Genomic DNA, 20,207 nt, shown 5'->3' on the forward strand with positions numbered 1-20,207 from the left:
GATCTTATTCTAAGCAGAAAATTATATGCTGGAAGATAGAAGAGATCCCATAAAGCAAGCATCCAAAACATGCAGTCAGAAAACTGGGGTGCTCACTTCTGCAGTATGGTTTATTATCTGAGCAGCAAAAAACAGCTGCAGCCACTCAGTGTTTGGGTTCTTTGTAAAACTTACACCATTCCCTTTCTGCATCCATCCACCTATATTAGTATGAGAGTCCTTAATGGTATATGTTAGAGGCAGTAATGCTTTATTTGGTCTGAAGACTTGCAGTAGTCCACCATAAAGGAACACCCTCTTTAGAGAACACACAGTGATGCACAAGTCTCTTGGAATTTAATCCCCAAGTTTCTGTCCCAGAACAGAATTACAATTCCTGTCATCTCATTTCACTCGCTTTGCTTTTATGCTTACAATGTCCCAAATTCAGCTGCCCAACATTTCTGCACACTCTTGTTAAAAAGAAACAACTTTACAGTAGTGCAGTACCAGAACTTTACCAGTAGGTATCCTATTTTATCTGCTTATTCTTTGAGCAAGTATGTTGTCTGTAAATCTTCTGTACTCCCTTATTATTCCAAAAAGTTAATGTTCTGCTTGGGTTTTGCTTACTGCTCATTCTTGGTTCTACAACAACAGTGAATCAATGTAACATTGTACATAGCCTTGCTCCCAAAGTAAGAGAAAGCACTATATACCATCCTACACCATGTTACCAAACATGGTAACCAGACAGCCTTTAGCTGATATAAACACACTCATGAAAACTTTGTTCTATTTAAGGAAAAAAGCAAGTCACTCCCAGGTTCCATTTCAAGGTAAGACCTGAGAACCAAAGAAAGAGAACTACAAAAAATATGATAACACAACTAACAAAGCTACTGAAGATTAGAAGAAATTACAATGCAGGAAATCAAGTGCTAACAAATAATACATTTCAAAGGAGGTTGCTTTCTGAATCCAGACTACTGGACTGACATGGATTAGCTGTGGTGGGTTGACCACCAGTGCTGCTCTATTACTGCCCTCCTCAGTTGGACAGGGGAGAGAAAAAGCAGTGAACAGCTCCTAGGTTGAGATAAGGGAAGGGAGGGATCCACTCACTATTTATTGACACCAGCAAAAGAGTCTTGACTTGGGGAAATTAACTGAATTTATTACCAATCAAATCAGAGAAAGTTAATGAGAAATAAAACCAAACCTTAAAATCATCTTCCCACTCCTACCCCTCCTTTCCCCTCCCAGTCTTAATTTTTGCTGAGGGATCCATTCAGTGCCATTATCTCGTGAGCAGCTGCGGTGGCAGCTGCAGGTTGAGCTCTGGGAGCCCAAAGCAAAGGCTGGGAATCGCTGACCCTTTGCACAACAAAGGGCCTGGGGACCTGTGGCCCAACCAATGGACCGGACACTCCAGGACAGCAGGAGCCCAGGGTTCCAGACTTTCTCCTGCTTAGACTGGGTGGGGATAAAAACACAGGGGGTCCTTTGTTCAGGGATCCTGCTCAGGGGCACCACCTTAAGCTGCATTGGTTTTTTATTTTGTTACTGGACCAAGATTAAATTATTTTAAGGACTGGTTCATCTGAGACTGCTGTGGGAAACCTGGGTTTGAGCCAGCTCAGTGCCTGGTGTGACTGTGTGATGTGAGGGTGCAGCTGTGAAGGAGCCTCGGTCCCAGCTCAGGTGTGCCAGTGTGACTGGCAGAGTGGCTCCTGCAGGGACGGGCAGGGACATTTTTTAAAAACTTTATTCCTGATTCTCTCCCTTGTTGTCCCATTGGAGGAGCCAGGCATTGAGGTTAGCCCATCACACATTGACTCTGCCACTCTCTCTCCTCTTCAGGGAAGAATTCCTCACACATTTCCTCTGCTCCAGCAAGAGGTCCCTCCCATGAGAGACAGTCCTCCATGAGCTTTTCCTAAAGTGAGTTCTTCCCACAGGCTCCAGTTCTCATGAAGTGCTCCAGCATGGGTCCCTTCCTTCTTGTAGTTTCCAATGCATTACGCTACAATACACGTGTAACCACATCTTGCTTCTGTGACCTTACTGAAACCCTGGTTTTGTCCTTAGTCTTTGCTGCTGCAAAATCTTTTGTAGCCTTTTATGATTGTAAACAGCCATATGAGGATCCCTCCTTCCCTATTCCTCAACTTTCTCACCTGGTCTCCCTTTTTCTCTTTTAATTTTTTCCAGCTACATGCTGTATTGTTTTTACTTACTTCATACTAGTACTCTTACACTAGCTTCCTTTCCAGTTACTTCGAGCTTAATTCTCTAGCTTGTCTCCTATCTCTCTCACATTGTCTCCTCTATTATCCCAACCTCTAGTAGCTGTTTAATGATAACTCAGACAATGACCAATCAAGAGGTTTGAGGTTTTGTAGATTTTTTTCTTTAAATAGTGCTCATTCACACAATTCAATTCACACGGACTTATTTGCTCTTCAGGGAATTCGTTCAACTAAGCTCTGGTGCCTTAGACATATGCTGGTTTCTTCTGCTCAAAAATTTTTGTTTCCTAAAAAGCAAACTAATAATATCCAGCCCAGCACACACCCTTCTTTTCCTACTGTTCTTCCAATCCATTATCAGTTTTCTTTGCTTTAACTGTGTAAATTAATAACTTGAATATATCAGTGTCTTTTTAACATGAAAAAACACAGGATGCTGGTTTTCAAAAAGTGCATTTGATAAACATGCAGGTGGTTACCATTACCTCACATCTGGAAATATAAGCAAGATGAATGATGAAAAGAATGAATAAGATACATGTTTTACAACTTAATGTGTTTGACATCTGTTGAAATCAGAATAGCATGTGTGGGTACACAAAAGACAGAATAAAATCAGAAGGCAGCAGAAGCATCTTGCTATTTAAGAAACAAAGAAATGCCTAGAAGAAGATGACAGAGTTGTTGTAAGACATATATTACAAAAACTGGATTATTCTGCAAAACAAAGAATAGTGCAGTCTAGACCCTGTTGTGAGGGCAGGAAGGCTTTCCTATCCAGGATGCACAGGTTATTGTTTGGTACACTTGCAGAGAAAAATCAAGAACTTCTAAATTCATTAATTGAGAGAAAGGATGGAAAAATCATAGGTTCAATACTTAACTGGAAAAGACCAAAGGTTACCAAAGCAAACAAACGTATTAGAGATGGCACTGGAAAGCACATTCAGGGATATCTCCACAGGGAAGAGATCAACTGAACTGAAACTTTGAATGAGCAGATAATAGGAACACTTGGGTGACACTCGGGTAGGAGACATCTCCAGGACAGAATCAATGATGGCATTTAGGGGCAACTATGTTTTGCAGTGATCAGTTTCCTGACAAACAACAAATGGTAAAAACATTAACATGTACTACCACCATATACTGACACAGCACCTCACATCTACCTCCTACAGCTTGTAATCCAAGTGAGACAATGGCATGACATGACACAGGGCAATTCATGAAAGGGAAAGCAAAAGAATTATGAAGAAGAACAATAAAAATAAAGTAAATACTAATTAAGAACTTCCAGGTGCAAGATCCTCACTATCGGGTGCAAAAGACTGAGTGACTTAGTATGCACATGTACATATAAAGTAAGCAGTATTATTACTATTATTACTATTACTTTTTCCCCACCTTTTCTGTCCCCTATGTAGCTTAAGCAAGAGGCTTCCATATATTCAGTTCCTGGGAAGAAAGCACTAGAGAACTTGTGTACCCAACAGGACCCTTGAGTGAGGAACCAGGGAATAGACGGCACCCAGAAAAGATGGTCAGTGGGCACAGGATATTCAACCACTTCAAATGAGGCAAAATCAACAACCAAAGAAATTATGTATTTCAGCCTCCAAAGAAAATTTCTTCTCTTTACTAGCAGTAATTATTCCTCAAACATGTCTTCCCAGATCTTCTCAAAAAGGCATGTGCAGCATCATCCCTCAGTCTGATGTTCATGCAATTTACTAACACCATAGGGTTACTTCTAAAGTTCCACACAGAAATAATAGACTTCAACATGAGTTATACCTCAATCCAAGCACATGAGAACAATCTCAAAATTTAACTTTAAACATCAGTACTCATGTTTTCTAATTACTGATTGCTTGCAAAATTGTAGTAAACAGTTGAAAGATATCCCTTTAAGAAAACAAATGGACATTACACACTTGATTTTTTTATCCTGCAGTTGTCAGGTACTTTTCTTAAAGTGATAGCAATAATGTTATGATAGCTGAGATTAGCTGGCACCTGAAAAGTCTTTTTTAAAGGTCTCCAATAAATTGTTACTGTAAAATGGTACTATTTTTCTCTCAGAACAACTCTTACAGTAAGATCATTATCTCAGCAGTAATGAGACTTGCCTCTGGACCAAACATCCCTTCCCAGTTCATGTACCTCAGGCCATAAGCATTTAAATCATGAAAGATGGGGAAGTTATAGAATTCAGAGGTCACAAGCTTATGGCCTTTATACTACTCAGCATTTAAATGAGCGACTAAATTCCTGAGGGCCTTTTGTCAGCCAGATGAAAAAACACCCTATAGACTACTACAGGCAATAAAGATGTCTCGCAGGTTATGAGACAGTTTTACCTTAATTCACTCACTTATCCAGTGGAAAGAAACGGATAGTGAGTTTTTGTCTGGACTGAAAGCTCCTAGGACAAACACAGGGCCACACTGAAATTTGTAATGATTGAAATTATACGCTTATATTGAATTAATGAACAGAGATGGTGTTAAAAAAAGTATCCAAAAATTCATGTCTTGGCAAGTGATCAGCTCAAAAACACTTTAGCCTTTCAAAATCTAAAATCACTTTGATTTTGACAACAGCATCATGCACAAAATGAAGCTGAGGGCAGAAGCAATACAATGCAGATACTCTCAGCAGATTCAGAGCTCAGAGAACTTGCTTTTACTAACCAGTATTGTGTTACTTAGCAAAACTTTTTTAAGTTATAAACCATAATAGAAGAATTTTCCAATGTAGGGATAGGATAACGCTATTAATACTATTTTTGTTAAGCTTTGGGAAAGGTTTTGATGTTGTCCTCTGTCTCTACCTGTTGGCAGAAATCCCACAAGCCACCCGTGCAATAGAATTAGGAGTCAAGAATGTATTTTTGGATTTCACTGAAAAAAACGTGTCATTTTTAATTGAGTAGCAAAAAGAAAAAACTTGCCCCAAATCCCTAATTTAATTCCTCTCATTCACACATCCATGAAACATTTATGTTTGAGCTCAGGAAAGCAACATAATACTCTCAAAGCAAAACCCCACAATATTCAAGTGCAGTTCAATTTGTTTTCCCTGGTAAATTGTAGTGGACTAGCGAAGTATGATATGCCACTTAAAAAGTATGGATGAAATTTACCTGTTGCTATTCTTATTTTAAAATAACAAACACTTCTATTAAATACTGCAAAGTCAAATATGAAAAACAGTTCAAGCATTCAAATTCAAACAGAAAATTATCTTTAGCATAGCAGGAAATCACTCTTAATGGTGTGACTTACATTAAGCATTTTTCTCTGCATTGCCCTTTTCCTTTAAAAATACAGTACTGTATAATTCTATTACCAGAATATGTTCAGCTTGAACAGAATCCTTTCACAAACCTGCTGGTCATGAAAAGAGATCCTTGGAACAGCAGTGGAGCATATATCAGACATTTAATTTTGGCATCTAGAACTTTTGCTATAGTCTTTCTTCATACACAAACCCCACATATGCGGCCAAAATGTCTAATCAAAACCTTTTTCCTTACTTCATTGAAGAGACACCTAACAAGTCTGACTTAACACACACTTAATAATGAGGTTTTCACTGATTTTCCTCCTTAGGAATTTTAGTGGCATGTTTCAGAAAAGGTTCATTTTTTCTTTATTAGTTTTACCAGAAAGCATCAGATTTTCTTATCTGTGCCTTCTGTTCTGAGCTAAGCAACATCTGAACTCATTATTTTTAATTGACATTTATTATCTTCTTAAACACTGTCATACTTAATTCCACCACTACTAGACTCTAACAGAACTAAGCAGTTTCTATGGTGCAAGAAGAATATCAATCAATTTTGAAGTGGGCTCCTCGTCATAAAGTATCAGTGAGGTAACAGCCCCCACAACCCATCTCCAGAAGCTTCTGACATTTAAAATAGTTTTTATTTAACCCAAGAAGAGAAAAGAAAACATGAAGCTACTAAAGCTAAATTTCAGTTATACTTTTCTACCTGTTTAAATGAACATTGACAGTGTAGAGCAATATGAACAATATCTAAGGACGAAGAGAGAAAATAGAATTCAAATCTAGGGGAAGATGCTCAGGATAAAAAACACCAAACCTGATTGAAAATTCAGTATTAGGTTTCAATGGAACAGCCTGAATTTGACACATTAATATATCCATCCACTTGGGACTGTAGCTAGAAGAAGGTGCTCTATAAAGAAGCCATTTGGAGGAGTTTGGAAGTTAAATAAAAAGATCATGGAACTCAAATGCTGCAATAAACCAAATCCAAGGTACAACACACTCATTAGTATGTCCCAGGAAGATCCGCTTTTATAGGGCTAAAGACAGTAACATTTAGATAAGCTACACAAATCCCAGTGATCTGGAACATTCCTCAAGAGTCTGAGAGCTGAGTTAAGACTCAAGAAATAAATGCAGGATGTTCAAATCCTTGAGAAAGATTAAAACAATAAATTGAACAAAGAGCACTGTAAGAAGAAGATAACAACTAAGTTGTGTGTCCCATAAGACAAACACAAAGATACTAAAGTGCCTTGGGATAGTGAACAATGTCACAAAATCCCACCCCATTCCACCCAGGTGTCAAAAGCAACCAGTGGTGACTCCTCCTGTCTAAACTACACAATAAGCAACTCTAAATATAAAGTATAAAGAAAACAAATTATTTAGCAAAACAATCTCCATTTTCTAAGCATTCTGGAATAAACATGACAAAAATGGCCGAATGGCATCTTGGAGAGTACTGTAACTGCCCACCTGCAGCAGTTTAAAAGCCAACAGCTTCTGTATTTTGAGTGAAATGAAAACATAGTGCCACCATACGTCAATATGACTCAATAAGAGAGACAAAAATATCTAAGTAGGTGTTCTCATCTAAGGTACAAGTGACCAGAAATCAGTATGGAAAGATCCAGCAGTCACAATTCCTCAGAATTTGAGGAAAAACAAGGTTGAGAAAAATGCATAAAAAATGTGGCTCCTGTAAAACAGGAACTCCTATTGCCAGTGTTGCTAAGGAGAAGAACAATTATCTAAAGATAGCTGGAAGAATAAACTTTCACCTGCTAAGGTAAAGCATGAAGGCCAAGCACTTCATGGACTCTGGACAAAACACTTGGTAGAAATTAAAATTTTTGTCCCAGTTCCCAAGATTGGAATTTCTAAAAAATTATGCTAAAAGGCATGACCATGACTGCAGATTATGAAACATCCATTAAAATTTATCAAACTAATATTTGTATTGAGGAAACCACTAAGGCTTGTAGCCTATGTCAAAAATAAAATCAAAGAGAAGGAAAACACTCATCATGGTGATAAGAAAAATCATGTCTCTAGAATGCTCTGGGCAAAATTTTTATTATATTGGTTGGGAAGATGGTTAAAGGACAAGAGAAATCAAATCATAAAGCTGTAAGAGTTTGTGGTTATTTTTTTCCTAGATGAATTTTCTCTCCCTTTCCTAAAATAACCTAATGAGAAGATGCTATGTATAATACAACCCTGCATATCAACTTTATTAGTTTATTAATCTGCTGTATGTTAGATGTTCTGTAGTAGTTCATAGTTCAGCGGCTTTTTGATATTCATGGAAGTATAGCTTAAGATGGATTTCAGACAGTCAAATAGTCAGTATTCCTAACTTAAAAATGTTAAAAAATTAATGCTAAAAAAAAGTATGCCTTAAAATTGTTCTGGAGATTGATTCTGATCAACTGTTAGAGAACAGTACAAATTATGAACAAAATGTCAACAGAAATTCACACTGACAGAAACTAACGCAGGAAACTATCCCTCAGGATATTAATTTATATAAGGAAAGTGACCAAATTTATTTAAAAGAAAGTGATCAAACACCAGAACCTGACTGGAAATGCCAGATGTACTCAGTATTTCATTTAAGTCAAACTCGTAAAGTCCATCCTTGAGCCCAAGCTCTTATCTTCATCCAGCTGTGTGTTGGCTCAAGCCTGCAACACAGCAACGCTTCTCTCCCAGAAGAGCCCTGGTTTTCTTCAGAAACTGAAGCACGGGAAAAGGAAGAGAGCAGCACTATACTCCAAGGAGTGGCTGCCCTGCACAAGCAGGGGAAATCAGGCTATGCTGCTTGCCCTGGACTACACCTGCCTCACAAGCAAGATGCAAGAACACATCTACATGGTAACTCAAATAATTGGAAGACAAACATTTTACCTAGAATTTCAGTTAGGTCACAGTTTTGTGCCTTTGACAGCTACAAAACACCTGCAGAGGTAATAACCTTAGCATATTATTGTATCTTTTCCTAATTTTCACTTCACTTTTTCATTTTAAAGCAGTGTATGGACCTGAATTACCCTTTACTGAGTAATACCACAAGTGCTAAAGCTGCCCAGAAAAGCCTTCCAATAAATGAATTCTAACATATCCTTGAAGTGTCTTACAGAATCTGTATATATATATTTAAATCACATATTTATTAGGATGGGAACCTTAATGCAATTTAAATGACCCAATTCGACACATTCCAGTTGTTGTCTTTTACCATGAAAGCCAGCAAGACACAAAATCCAGCATTACAGAAAAACAATTTTACCCCAGAATTGTTAGTCAAGACTACTTTTATAATCCACTACTTCATGCAATCTTTTTACAATTTTTTCTTCAAAGTTGTTTTTATCATCTCCAAACATTTTGTTTCAGTTTATGGATATCATAGCAGTGAGTTTAAAAAACACAGGACAGTTGGCTGCAAATTGGTGCTCACATCACTGTGAGGGCTGCTGCTCTTTAATCTCCTGCAGACTCCACAACTGAACAGTTTCACAATATAATCTTGGTACATCTGAACTATCTTCTGTGCAATTCTGTAAGGCTGAATAAAATGTCCACCATAATCATCTCATCTTTGGCCTGAGAACTTAGTGAGTTGTAGCTGATATAAATACAAGTCCAAATTTAAAGCTCCTAACACTAGTACACTCCATTCCAAAGTTTGAAGACTGTTACAAGAAGAAACAAGGGAACTCCATAGTTAAAATTACAATATGTTCAATCTTACAATCCTACCTTTTAAAATAAAAAGCATAAGTGAACTATGAACTGGCTAACCACAGCGTTCCAAAAGGATTGTAAATACTACTGACACAGAAGATCTCAGTTGTTGTTTAGTATAAAACTGGAAGAATCACTGTAACATAGATTGTTGAGTTTATTTACTGGATAATTTAACACATATATATGGATGGCAGACACCTACAGAGCCCTTCTGAACACATTAAATACAACAGTATCAAAACTGTGTAATTCTTAACAGAAGCTTTGCAGAAAGAGTGGAATTTCACTTTATTTTTCTTAAATAGACTAACAGCATTTTCAGATGCTTACTATATAACTTTTATCTATCCACTTTAACAGAATAAAATAAAAGCCTCCAGAAGTCCTCATTTAATGTTCAGTATTTTGTGCTTTCACAAGTTGCTTAGAACTAAAGTAACTGAATATTTTTCATCTGTTAAATTTGTATTTTCTTCAGTTATTTTCTTTTCTATATCCATGTCTCTATTGCTACTCCTTTTCCCAGTTCCCCTACGATCTTCCCATTATTTTGTTCTCCTTTTTATACCTTTCCTCCATTTCCTCTTCCCTTTTCTTCATTCTTCCTTCTCTCTAACTCTTTTTTCACCATTAAAAAAAAAACCCAACCTTTAAATAAAGGGTATGAGAAGGGACAACATTGAAATGCCAAGAACAAGAAAGTTGCAGGCAAAAGTTCATAGAAGGTTCTAATTATTTTCTATTTGTCTCTAAATCAGGACATCCTAAGTGCTTGAATAGATGCAGAATCACATCGAGTTCCTGCTTTGTGTCAAAACCAAGCTGCTCCATTTCCACTTTATGCTGAAAACATCTCCCACTTCCACAAGTAGCACTTGGATAGCTTACAGTACAAACATTTGTTATAAAAAGCATTATATCAAAATATTTCTAGCAAAAACTTAGTCCTCTCTTCCCCCTTGCATCTGACGTATCTTTTCAGATTATTCATACACTTTAGAGCAGCAAGAGACTTTTCTTGCCGAACAGATGGTTTGTGTGTTCTAACAAGCTAGTACTGCATGAACATCTTTTCGTCATGCACAACTCAATATAAACTACTGTATATCCAGGTTACCTCACAGTCTTCAGAAAAAGAAAAGTAACAAAATAGGTAACATGAACACCTGTTTTCCCACATTCACTGCTGACCTCAGATCCCTTTGACACTGGTAAAAGCCCCTCTTTACAGACTTATGCACAACCTGCTCTGTTGGTGTTTACACTAAACCATTTGCAGCAAGAAAAGAACAAACCAACCAATCCTGTAACAGTAGCCACAGCATCTGACAAGCCCTAAAAAATCAAATACAATCAGGGCATGCTGCAATATGGTATTTACAAAGACAGAATAATATTTTTAAATAGGAGGGTAGGATCAGGAAAAAGAGTTCATGCAGTTTAAGAACTGGGTGTGGCAGATTACCCGCCAATGGCTTTTAAGCATAGTAATAAATTGATATAATTAATTTATTTACCTCGATCTAAGAGTATGAGGAGGATGTTATTTCACATTTTACAATGGGCTAAATCCTACTACTTTACATACAAGTATTAGTGAAATAATTGCAAATCTGTACCTGTGCAAAAGTTATAGCTCTACAGCCCTATGGAGACACCAGGATAATAAGCATCATTTACCAAAACTAATTCTCCATTTTCTTGTTGAACAGCTGTCTGAAGACAGGAAGGAGAAAGGTCTCCTGAAATTTATTTCATCAGTCCTTAATCTGCCTTTCAAACAACAAAATAAGAGACAGTAAGTCACTTAAATTTTGTGCTGCTCCTTTTAGGAGAACTGGAGAAAAATCAGTTTAAGTTAAAAAGGGAAAGTCAGGGAACCAGCTCCACAGCTGCAGCAAATCAGTGTAATCCTAAGTATCCAGGAAGAACAATATCTCACTCTTTCCCCTGTTAGAGCTCACACTCTGACCTCAGAGCAACGCTTGACAACATCAAAATATTCTTTCCACAATCTCAAACATGATGAAATGCAAAAAGTTTGCTTACAAATAATTAGAAAAATCAGCAGTATAAGCATACATTAGCAGAAATACAGAGACAAAAATTTACACTGTGAGAGGTAAGTTAACTCAATTTTTCAATACCAAAAAGCCATTTTAAAACATACACGGTCCCTGATTTCATGGCAAGTTCTCTAACTTCAAGTATTTGAAAGAGAGCTTTGAAACATACACTTAAATCCCAGGGAACATTAAACTAGGGGATTTGTTTTCTTTCTCCAGTGCTCAAACCTCTTAGGAAAACGGTTTTTCCTTGATTTGCAACGCATCTCTTTGGAAGTTGACTGATTATGAGCCAGGAGCTTTGATCCCTACTTTTGCTTTTGCTGAAGACACACCTGTCTTTACCAGTTAGCAAAGCTAAAATGCTTCTACTATAATACAAACAGACCTTTTTTTCCAGATCCAAAGCAGAGCAAAAAAGAGGAATGCGGCTTTTGATAAATCTTTTACAGACTAGCACATAGTATTATTTTTTTTAATAGTTACACTGATTGCCAGAATTCAAATTATTTTATGAATCAAAAGCTTTTGACATCTTTTTTTACATCTGTCAGTGTAACCCTTACAACAAGGGATAGATGCTAGAATATCTGATGAGCAATTCAGCAGGTGCAGAGAAATTCTAAAACAGCAGTGACCTGCCCTGTGTCTTTCAGCCTTTTTATCATGCTAACCCAAGAACAATAAACAGGAATGCCCAATGCAAGCAGAGCATTTGAAGTTTTTAAGATGTCTTTGGTTATCTTATATGCAACTCTGTATGATCATCAAAACTTTGTACTATCATAATTAAGTGTGGATGATCTTCAATATTGGCATATTAGCATTATTAGAAGTTTTGCTTGGTAATTTTTTCAGTATTCAAACTAAAATTCCCTTTCAACAGCAAAGGTTTTGAAATTAGGAACAGGGAGATATTATTTCGGGAAAGGTTTTTTGGGGGGGTGGGCGAGTTGGAGGTTTTTAATCTGCTGGAAGTCTTTAATAATTCTTCTAGGTTTTATTAGTTTCAGCCCTTTTCAGAATAAGGAAATAGCTGTACTCATTTCCAGCAGGATTCTAATTAAAATATGACAGGATTTACAGAGGACTGTAATAACCAGGATTATTTTTGCCTGCAAATTTTAAAAAGAATAATTTTGTATTAAAAGTAATAAGAATACTTGACATTTCTTATGAAGCTCTTTTTACATCAAGATCTCAAAGATTAGAATGAAATTCAGCATCAGTCTACATCTTCCAGATGGGAGTTTTAGAGCATATTCATTGAAGGTATGTGGTACAAGCCAAAACTCCAAGTACTATGCACGTCAGATCTTTACAGGAGTATTAAGGTTTTCCATTTTTCTGGTCAGACTGCACAATCTTATTTGTTTATACAGCCAAAGATTAAACTGCAGCATCAGTAATGTTCTATACTTTACACACTTAATTTTAAAAAACTGTCTGCTTCCTTGCTTATTGTGATATAGTGCACTGATACCCATCCAAGGAGTGAAAAATGCAAGCTGAAGCCAAGATGAATGCACACCTTCACAATGCTTAGCAGGATCCACCTGCAAAACAATTTTTTTTCTATTGTGTATGCACTCTTAACACCCCAAATCCCTGATGAAAACACTCTTCCTATTATCTGTTTTCAAAATATTTTAAAGAAAATTGTATAGTCTAAGATCAGCTGTGACAACATGGTATTTTCCTCTACATTCAGCAGTTTGTTGGAGACAAGAGATTAGTTAAAGCAGTTAAAAATAGCTTATTTTTGAAAAGATACCCCAACCCTGAGGCACCAGATGACCCTGGTGAACCAGAAAACAACTACTTCATATAAGCAGCATTTGTAGTCTACACTACAGCTACAAGGCACAGAAAGGTGTAACATATTTCCATTTTAATAAACCTTGGAGAGGAACTACCAAACAGCAGCTACATTTATGCCTTCTGAAGTGAGGCCCAAGACATCTCACACTCTGAGCTTGAAACCTGTGTCCTTGTGTCATGGTGGAGCTGTCTCACTCTCACGGCACTGCTTTGGTGGGTTAGGCAGATGTTTAGCCTTTATTGGAGAGTCATGTACAGGCCACTGCTGATCATATCAGATTTTATAGACTACTAAATAGCCAAGCATGCTCCAGCAAATCTTGTTGTCAGTATATAGTCTGCATATTGCCTGAATGAGAAAAGTGTACGTCCAATGGAGAAGAACTTGATGTACCTGTTGGACCCGACTAGCCCTTTCCCACAAGGTGACAGGATATGAAGCTCTGCTTTGGCATGTGGAGCCCAACCATGCCACCTCCTGGTTAGGAATGGCCACTCAATTCTACACAGGTGTTCAGGGCTTAGGAAATTAACAGTTGACTGGAATTTTCTACTCAGCTGTCCAGGTATTCTGCCTTCTCTTGGTACTAATTACAAATATTAACAGTTTTCCAAATTCTTGAATTTTAAAATGCTTACTTAGAGGTATAGGGGGAGATGGACAGTTACAGTAGTTGCACCTTGAATGTATACACCAAGGAGACTAAATTTGACATAAATTTACTAAAAGAATTCCCAGGACAAGTAAAAAATATTCTTCTCCCTCAAGGAAAACATTCATGTCGCCAAAAAACCACCACTTTGTTGATGAGGCTCTGGGCATCCAGCTAAACCTCAGCAAATGCCTTTGACCTTCCCTTAAACAGACGGTACTAAATTCTGCTATTTGCACTGAACTGCACCTTTAGCAGCTTCACCGATTCAAACAGCACTATTTAAAGAGCAAAGCACCTTTTATTTCAAATCAGGGTATCAGAATCTAACCTTCAATTACTGCACTCATATTGCTGCCTCTTCGCAAAACAATTTACTGTGTTTCAAAGTACATGTTCTCTAAGATAACAGATCAAATGGTCCTAAGCTGCTTCAGATGTCTCAAAGAATTTTATTGTTTTTATTTTTCTAAATCACATCTATAATTTCTTTTTTCTCTCCCCTGAAGCAGGCCTGCCTTTTATGACTAAAAAGCTGGGGTCAATATAAACATAACATTTGCTTTATTATATTCATTCTAACATTTTATAATATCTTGTTTTCCATAAATCTGGTTATCACTTGGGATTCATGTGCATTACATCCTGCAAGGCAAAAGCATGTCCTATTGGTCATACCAGTCAATAGATCATATTTGTACTACAAGGACTGCCTGATAGCCCACTAATGGCAACAGAAAAATTCCTACTAACTTTAGTCAGCTTTGAACCAAGTCCATAATGCCTAGCACATCACTACTTTATGGAAATCCTAAGTATCTTGTATCATCTGGAGTTTGCACTTTTTATTGAAAAGGCTCCAAATAATCAATACAAATCTAGTTTCTAATGAAACCAAGGTACCTAAAATACACGCTCTGAATATTAGCATGTTTCCTGAGTCAATCTACTGGGAATTTACAGTGCATTTCTCGAGACAGCAAAACAAACAATGATTAATACCAACTACTTTGTGAATACAAAATTCTTCTCACCTGATGTAAACATCAGGAACAAAAGAAACAAGCGGCAGGATAGTGACCGCTCACAGATTAATATTAATGTATGAATTTATGGTAATGTTTTACACTCATCTTATTTTAGCTCAAAGTGAACTCATAAATTTGCAAGCATATTTTCACAAGTAGTTTTCAATGAAAAAAATTATAAAAATTAAAAAGTATCAGAGGCGTGGTTTTAGCAGGTCATAGGCTTGATCGACAGCCTTTCACACCTAGGGCTAAGAATATGATTGTCATATTCTATATTTCCAAGACAAATAATTTTTATATAACAATCTTATTATTATCCCAGGTTTTTAACAGAAACACAGACTCATGAACTGAAGTTCCCTTCCTGTATGGAAAGAAAATCAATCTCCAATAGTCCAAAGAAACCCCAATCCCACATATGACAGTGTATTAGTAGAAATCCTGAATATAAGACAGAATAAACTTGCATTATGTCAACAGTTTTCTACCAGATGGAACTACTACTGTAGGCTTGTATGAAAGACCCTACTAATGCTCACTGAGTGCAAAGGCTAACCTTTTGAATAATCATGTCCCATCCTACAAGAAGCCTGTATAGGGATGATAGCTGAGCTATATGAATCTAATTTATACAACTTGGAGATTTAACGAACTCTGCTATGCCACATGGAATGATCTAGGGACTTAACTCAAGATTAAAGTTAAAGGCCTGATTCTCATTGCCTTCAGAATGCCAGCTGAAATTCTGAGGTCAATTGCATTGTCATTATATAGAGAGAAATTAGCTACCTCATTACCCTAGTAATACTGATATTTCCATGGGGAGAGATGCTCTCATTTTGGCCAGCTCTTTCCAATAGGTCTTCTTGCTTTATGTTTATATTACAAAACACAGAGCTGGCTTTAAGAACATACTACGCAAGATGTTCCAAAGCCGCACACATATAAATTAACACACACACACATAAATAATTTGCTTGACCCCAAAAAGTACATAGACAATTAGCTGACACTTTAGCCTATTAAATGGAATGCTGATATAAAACCAGTTTTGAACGATCAAGCAGTTCCAGCTGGTTGTATCTTTCTATGTCATCCACACCTTCACAGCTGAAGTGACACACTTATTTTCATATTCATAATCACAGACATCTTGCAATAAATATTTACAAACATGCAAAAGTAACACATACAAGGAGCTGGTAGCTTCCATGGTAGGGAGCAGCACTAGAAAAGAGAGGCTCTCAGCTCTCCCTGGATCTCTAGAGTATACTGCAATATAAGCACAAGCTGGGTACAAAAGGTACTGCTCAAGAACATGCTCTTCACTTCTCACATTTTTTATCCAGCCAAGCATTATCCGACCCCATCCATTTTATCAGGACATCTCCTAACTAAAAGCAGAACAATCTTACCTGAGAAAATAACTACTGGTAACCATTATACAATAAAATAGTTTAAAACAATACATGAAACAGGGACACACTTCCAACTCTTGTAACAGCCTAGTACACAAAATGGTTCACTTTTGGCCTTTCCAATAGATGGAGATAAGCCTATTCTTTAGAGTTCAACTGCCCGTTACAATTAAAAGATACTTCATTTTCACTACTGAATGGATTATATTCTCATAATAAGTATGTTCAATGCATTTTTCAAAAGTTTGAAAAAACTCAGGCTGAGGCAAGTATCACGAGCCACTCACAAGTTCTTCTAGCAGATGACTTACCGATTACTTTTCCATTTCTAATAGTGCGACAGTCATGTAGGATCTACTTCTACATGAAACAGGTTATGACCCATGGGAAAATCAAGTAGCTTCTGATTAAGGCACTCAATTAGCCATTTAGAAACAAGGTGTTTTGTCAGAATCCACAAGAGATCCCCTCATTGATTTTTAAAGAAATCGCTTTTTTTCTCCACACCTTGTATTTAAATAGCACTGGTACCTTTTTCCTCACCTTTCTTTAGGTTGTTCAGTAAGAATGCAAATACTCTGCCAAAGGAAATGTCCCTTTTCTGGGGATTTCACCAGACCCAGGTATGGACTAAAGTAAGTGATTTCTAGTCATCCCTTAATGGTGAGGGATAAATAACTACTGATTCAAGTATGCATCTGACACAGGTCAATGTGAAGGACACAGACCTACATGTTGAAAACATAAGTAATTTGTTGGTTTTGATGTTGGTTAAGTACACCAAAACATACCAAAAAAAAAAAAAAACATGCAACAGAATCAAACAAACAAACCAAAATTATTGGGGAAAAATGGGCAGTCTTATCTTTACAAGTAAATCCACTGTCGCAAATCAGAAGCATTTTTCTGGAATACTTATCACTTGTGTACTTTTCTGTGGTTTCTCACAGCAACACAACTGTTCTCAACCTCAGGTTTAGCAGCCAACATGAAACAACACAGCACTTTCAAGTAAGAGTGAATGCTTGAGGCTCTGAGCTCCAAAGCAAATCCACACTTATGTGTTTTATACAAAATGTACTGGCAATCAAAAATGCTTAGGACATCATAAAAAGAACACCTGGCTGGCATCGTTATGGAAGTAGCTGACTGCACATCACATTTTAAAGAACAGAAACCCAGAGTCTGGAAACAATGTTTCATCATGGATATAACATGGAAATCATTCACTACCACAGGGATCCTTGCACCAGGATCCCATTTTCTTCTGGCACCCAAAAATAAAAAGTTCTGCCCATTCTATACATTTTCTTTCTATTTACACCCAACAGAAGCCACTAATTTTAATTTTCTTAAAAATTTGTAAGTATATTTAGAATATTACTACATTGTTACCTTGGTTAAGTGTTTGAACAGTCATCATATGTTAGACTCTAAAACAAATCTCTAGAAAGCTTGACAGATGGTGTTTTGAAAGATAATGCCAGGTACCTGGTGTGAATCTGACAATAGCATTCTCTCGACAACTCACCTTCATCTTTTAAAAAATCCAGTGAAATAATGCACAGTCCTATTTATGCTAAGAACGAATGAGAAAACCGTTCATTTATTCAATCTCACAGTTGCTCAAAATGCAACTTATGCAGGAAATTGATGCCTGGAAAAAACAATTCTATTTTCCTTTTTTTTTACCTTTCTTTGCCTACTTTCGGTTTTGTCCTTTCTGCATTTTCCTCCTTTCCCCCACCACAAACACACTCTCAGTGGATACTTCCCCCCTCTGGGAAAAGATCGAACTGCAAGTTTCAAAAAATATATTCCTCTAAGAAATAAGGACTTTGTTTATGGCACGATTATTAGAAAAACAACTGTAAAAAGCAGCATGGCTGCCTCTCTAGCAGCAAGGCAGCTGTGACAAAAGAGTACTAGACGGGTCTATATTCATACTAAAATTCACTATGAATTTCAAAGCTATCAAAGAGGAGCACTCCAACAAAACCTGGACTCAGTATCTTCATTCACAATCAATAGAACATACATTAAGGAAAGACAATATAATAACTGCTGACAGAGGATAAATACTGCTTAGCATGGTAAATCTGAATTAGTTATTATTTTCTTTAAGTCATAAACAGAACTTGGGAAACAGAACTTTGCCACCTCTAAATATGAGTTTATTTGAATGCGTGACTCTCAAGTGCCTGACCATACATTTCTTTGCTTTAGTCTCATTTAAGAGCTTGATAAGTTGTTTTGATTTATGCATCATTCTTAACTATTTCTTTTCAACATTAAGTTCCAAGTTTAACAGGGTTTTTTTTAAAAATACTATTAAAAATCTAAGAAAAAAAACATGTATAATAGGAACTTAATGGATTACACTTCGGCAAAAGTTGAAGCTCCGTACCACGAGGTCTTCACTCAACCACTATATTGAGCAGTTATCCAAAGAGAGACTAAATGATAAACTTTCTAAAGAATCTCGAGGTGAGGTCCTACTAAACCTCTCGTCCAACTAAAGCAAGAAAAGCAGGGAAAATTACACTGAGTAACAAAATGTTATAACCAGCGTATTTTGATCCTCGCACAAAACCAAGAGGAAATCATCATGTCCTGGATGAAACTGTCATGAAACTGATAAGCTACATCCAACCAATGTCTGATATCGCGCAGTCGACTAAAACAGCGCCGCATTAACGGCATAATAGTATTACCATATAAACCTTATTCCTTCGGCGTGGAAAACAGGATATAATGAGTGTAACGAGACACCAGGATCTGTCTTTGTGTAAGTGAGCCCGGGAACCAGGGGAACGCTTCCCGCAGAGGCGAGCGAGCCGCGGCAGAGCCGGCGCACGGCGAGGAGCGCGGCCGGCGGGGAGCGGGGCACTGGCCGCCGGGGGCTGCTGTCGGACGGGTCCCTCGGCGCGGCTCCGGGGCGGCTCCGGGCGCCCGAGCCCCCGAACCGCCGCCGCCGCCCCGAGCCCACGCGCGGCCGGCTCCCGCCGCGGGCCCCTCCGCCGCCCGCCCGCCCGCCCGGAGACCCGATTTCGCTCCGTGTCAACCGGCCGGGGCCGCCGAGCGCCGACCGCGAGGAGCGCGCCCCGGCCGGGGGAGCGCGGAGCGGAGCCTCACCGTCTTCCAGGAGGCGCATCGCGTGAACAAAGCAGGGATCCAGGCTGTCCTTCTCGGCCATCAGCTCGGGCAGGTACTTGTCCTGCTCCATCGCCGCGGGCACGCCGCGCGGGCTGCGCGGGATGTCGGGCTCGCCGCCCTCGGCCGCCCGCTCGCCGCTGGCCGCGCCGGGGCCGCCCCGCAGGTGCCGCCGCCCCTCCCGCGGCGGGCGCTGCCCCGGCCCCGCCTTCCCCTCGCGCCGCGCGGGGGCGGGCACGTGCGCGGGTCGCCGCGCGCCGCTGCTCGCGCGCCTTCGCCCCCGCGCCTCCTCCTCCCGCCACTGAGCGACCCTCCGCCACCCGCGGCCTTAAGTAGGGAGGCGGAGCCAGCCGGGCCCCGCCCCCGCCGCTCCATTGGCGGCTACGCCCCGCCGGGGGAGACTCGCCGCGCCATTGGCTGTCGCCAGGGGGGGCCCGCGGGCGGCGGGGCCGGAGCGAGGGGCGTGCGTGAAGGTGTGTGTGCGCGCCTGTCTCTGTCTGTCTGTCTGTCTGTCTGTGCGCCTGTCTGTCTCTGTGTGCCTGTTTCTCTCTGTCTGTCTGTGCGTTTGTCCGTGTGTTTGTGTGCCTGTCTCTGTGTGCCTGTTTCTCTCTGTCTGCCTGTCTGTGCGTCTGTCTGTGTGTTTGTGTGCCTGTCTCAGTGTAGTCTGTGTCGTGCTTTAGGGCTGCTATTCTGTAATTTACTGCTCCCACTAAAACCACGCTGCCACTCGCTCCCCCCACCCTTTTTCCCCTTCGCCGTGGCAGGCTAGAGAGGAGAA

The 20,207-nt window shown here is 39.0% G+C and overlaps 1 protein-coding gene across 2 annotated transcripts in view; it reads right to left on the reverse strand.

Annotated features, from left to right (window-relative positions):
- KHDRBS2 (KH RNA binding domain containing, signal transduction associated 2) overlaps positions 1–19,502 on the reverse strand; it is a 315,240-nt gene extending 295,738 nt beyond the window's left edge. For both annotated transcript variants that reach the window (XM_058835324.1, XM_058835325.1), the window contains exon 1: positions 19,412–19,502. In XM_058835324.1, coding sequence (XP_058691307.1) covers positions 19,412–19,502 — 91 coding nt within the window. The remainder of the gene's footprint in view (positions 1–19,411) is intronic.
- Between the last annotated feature and the right edge of the window lie 705 nt (positions 19,503–20,207).

Source organism: Poecile atricapillus, chromosome 3, assembly GCF_030490865.1.
Source record: "Poecile atricapillus isolate bPoeAtr1 chromosome 3, bPoeAtr1.hap1, whole genome shotgun sequence".
In the NCBI taxonomy this organism is placed as follows: Eukaryota; Metazoa; Chordata; class Aves; order Passeriformes; family Paridae; genus Poecile; species Poecile atricapillus.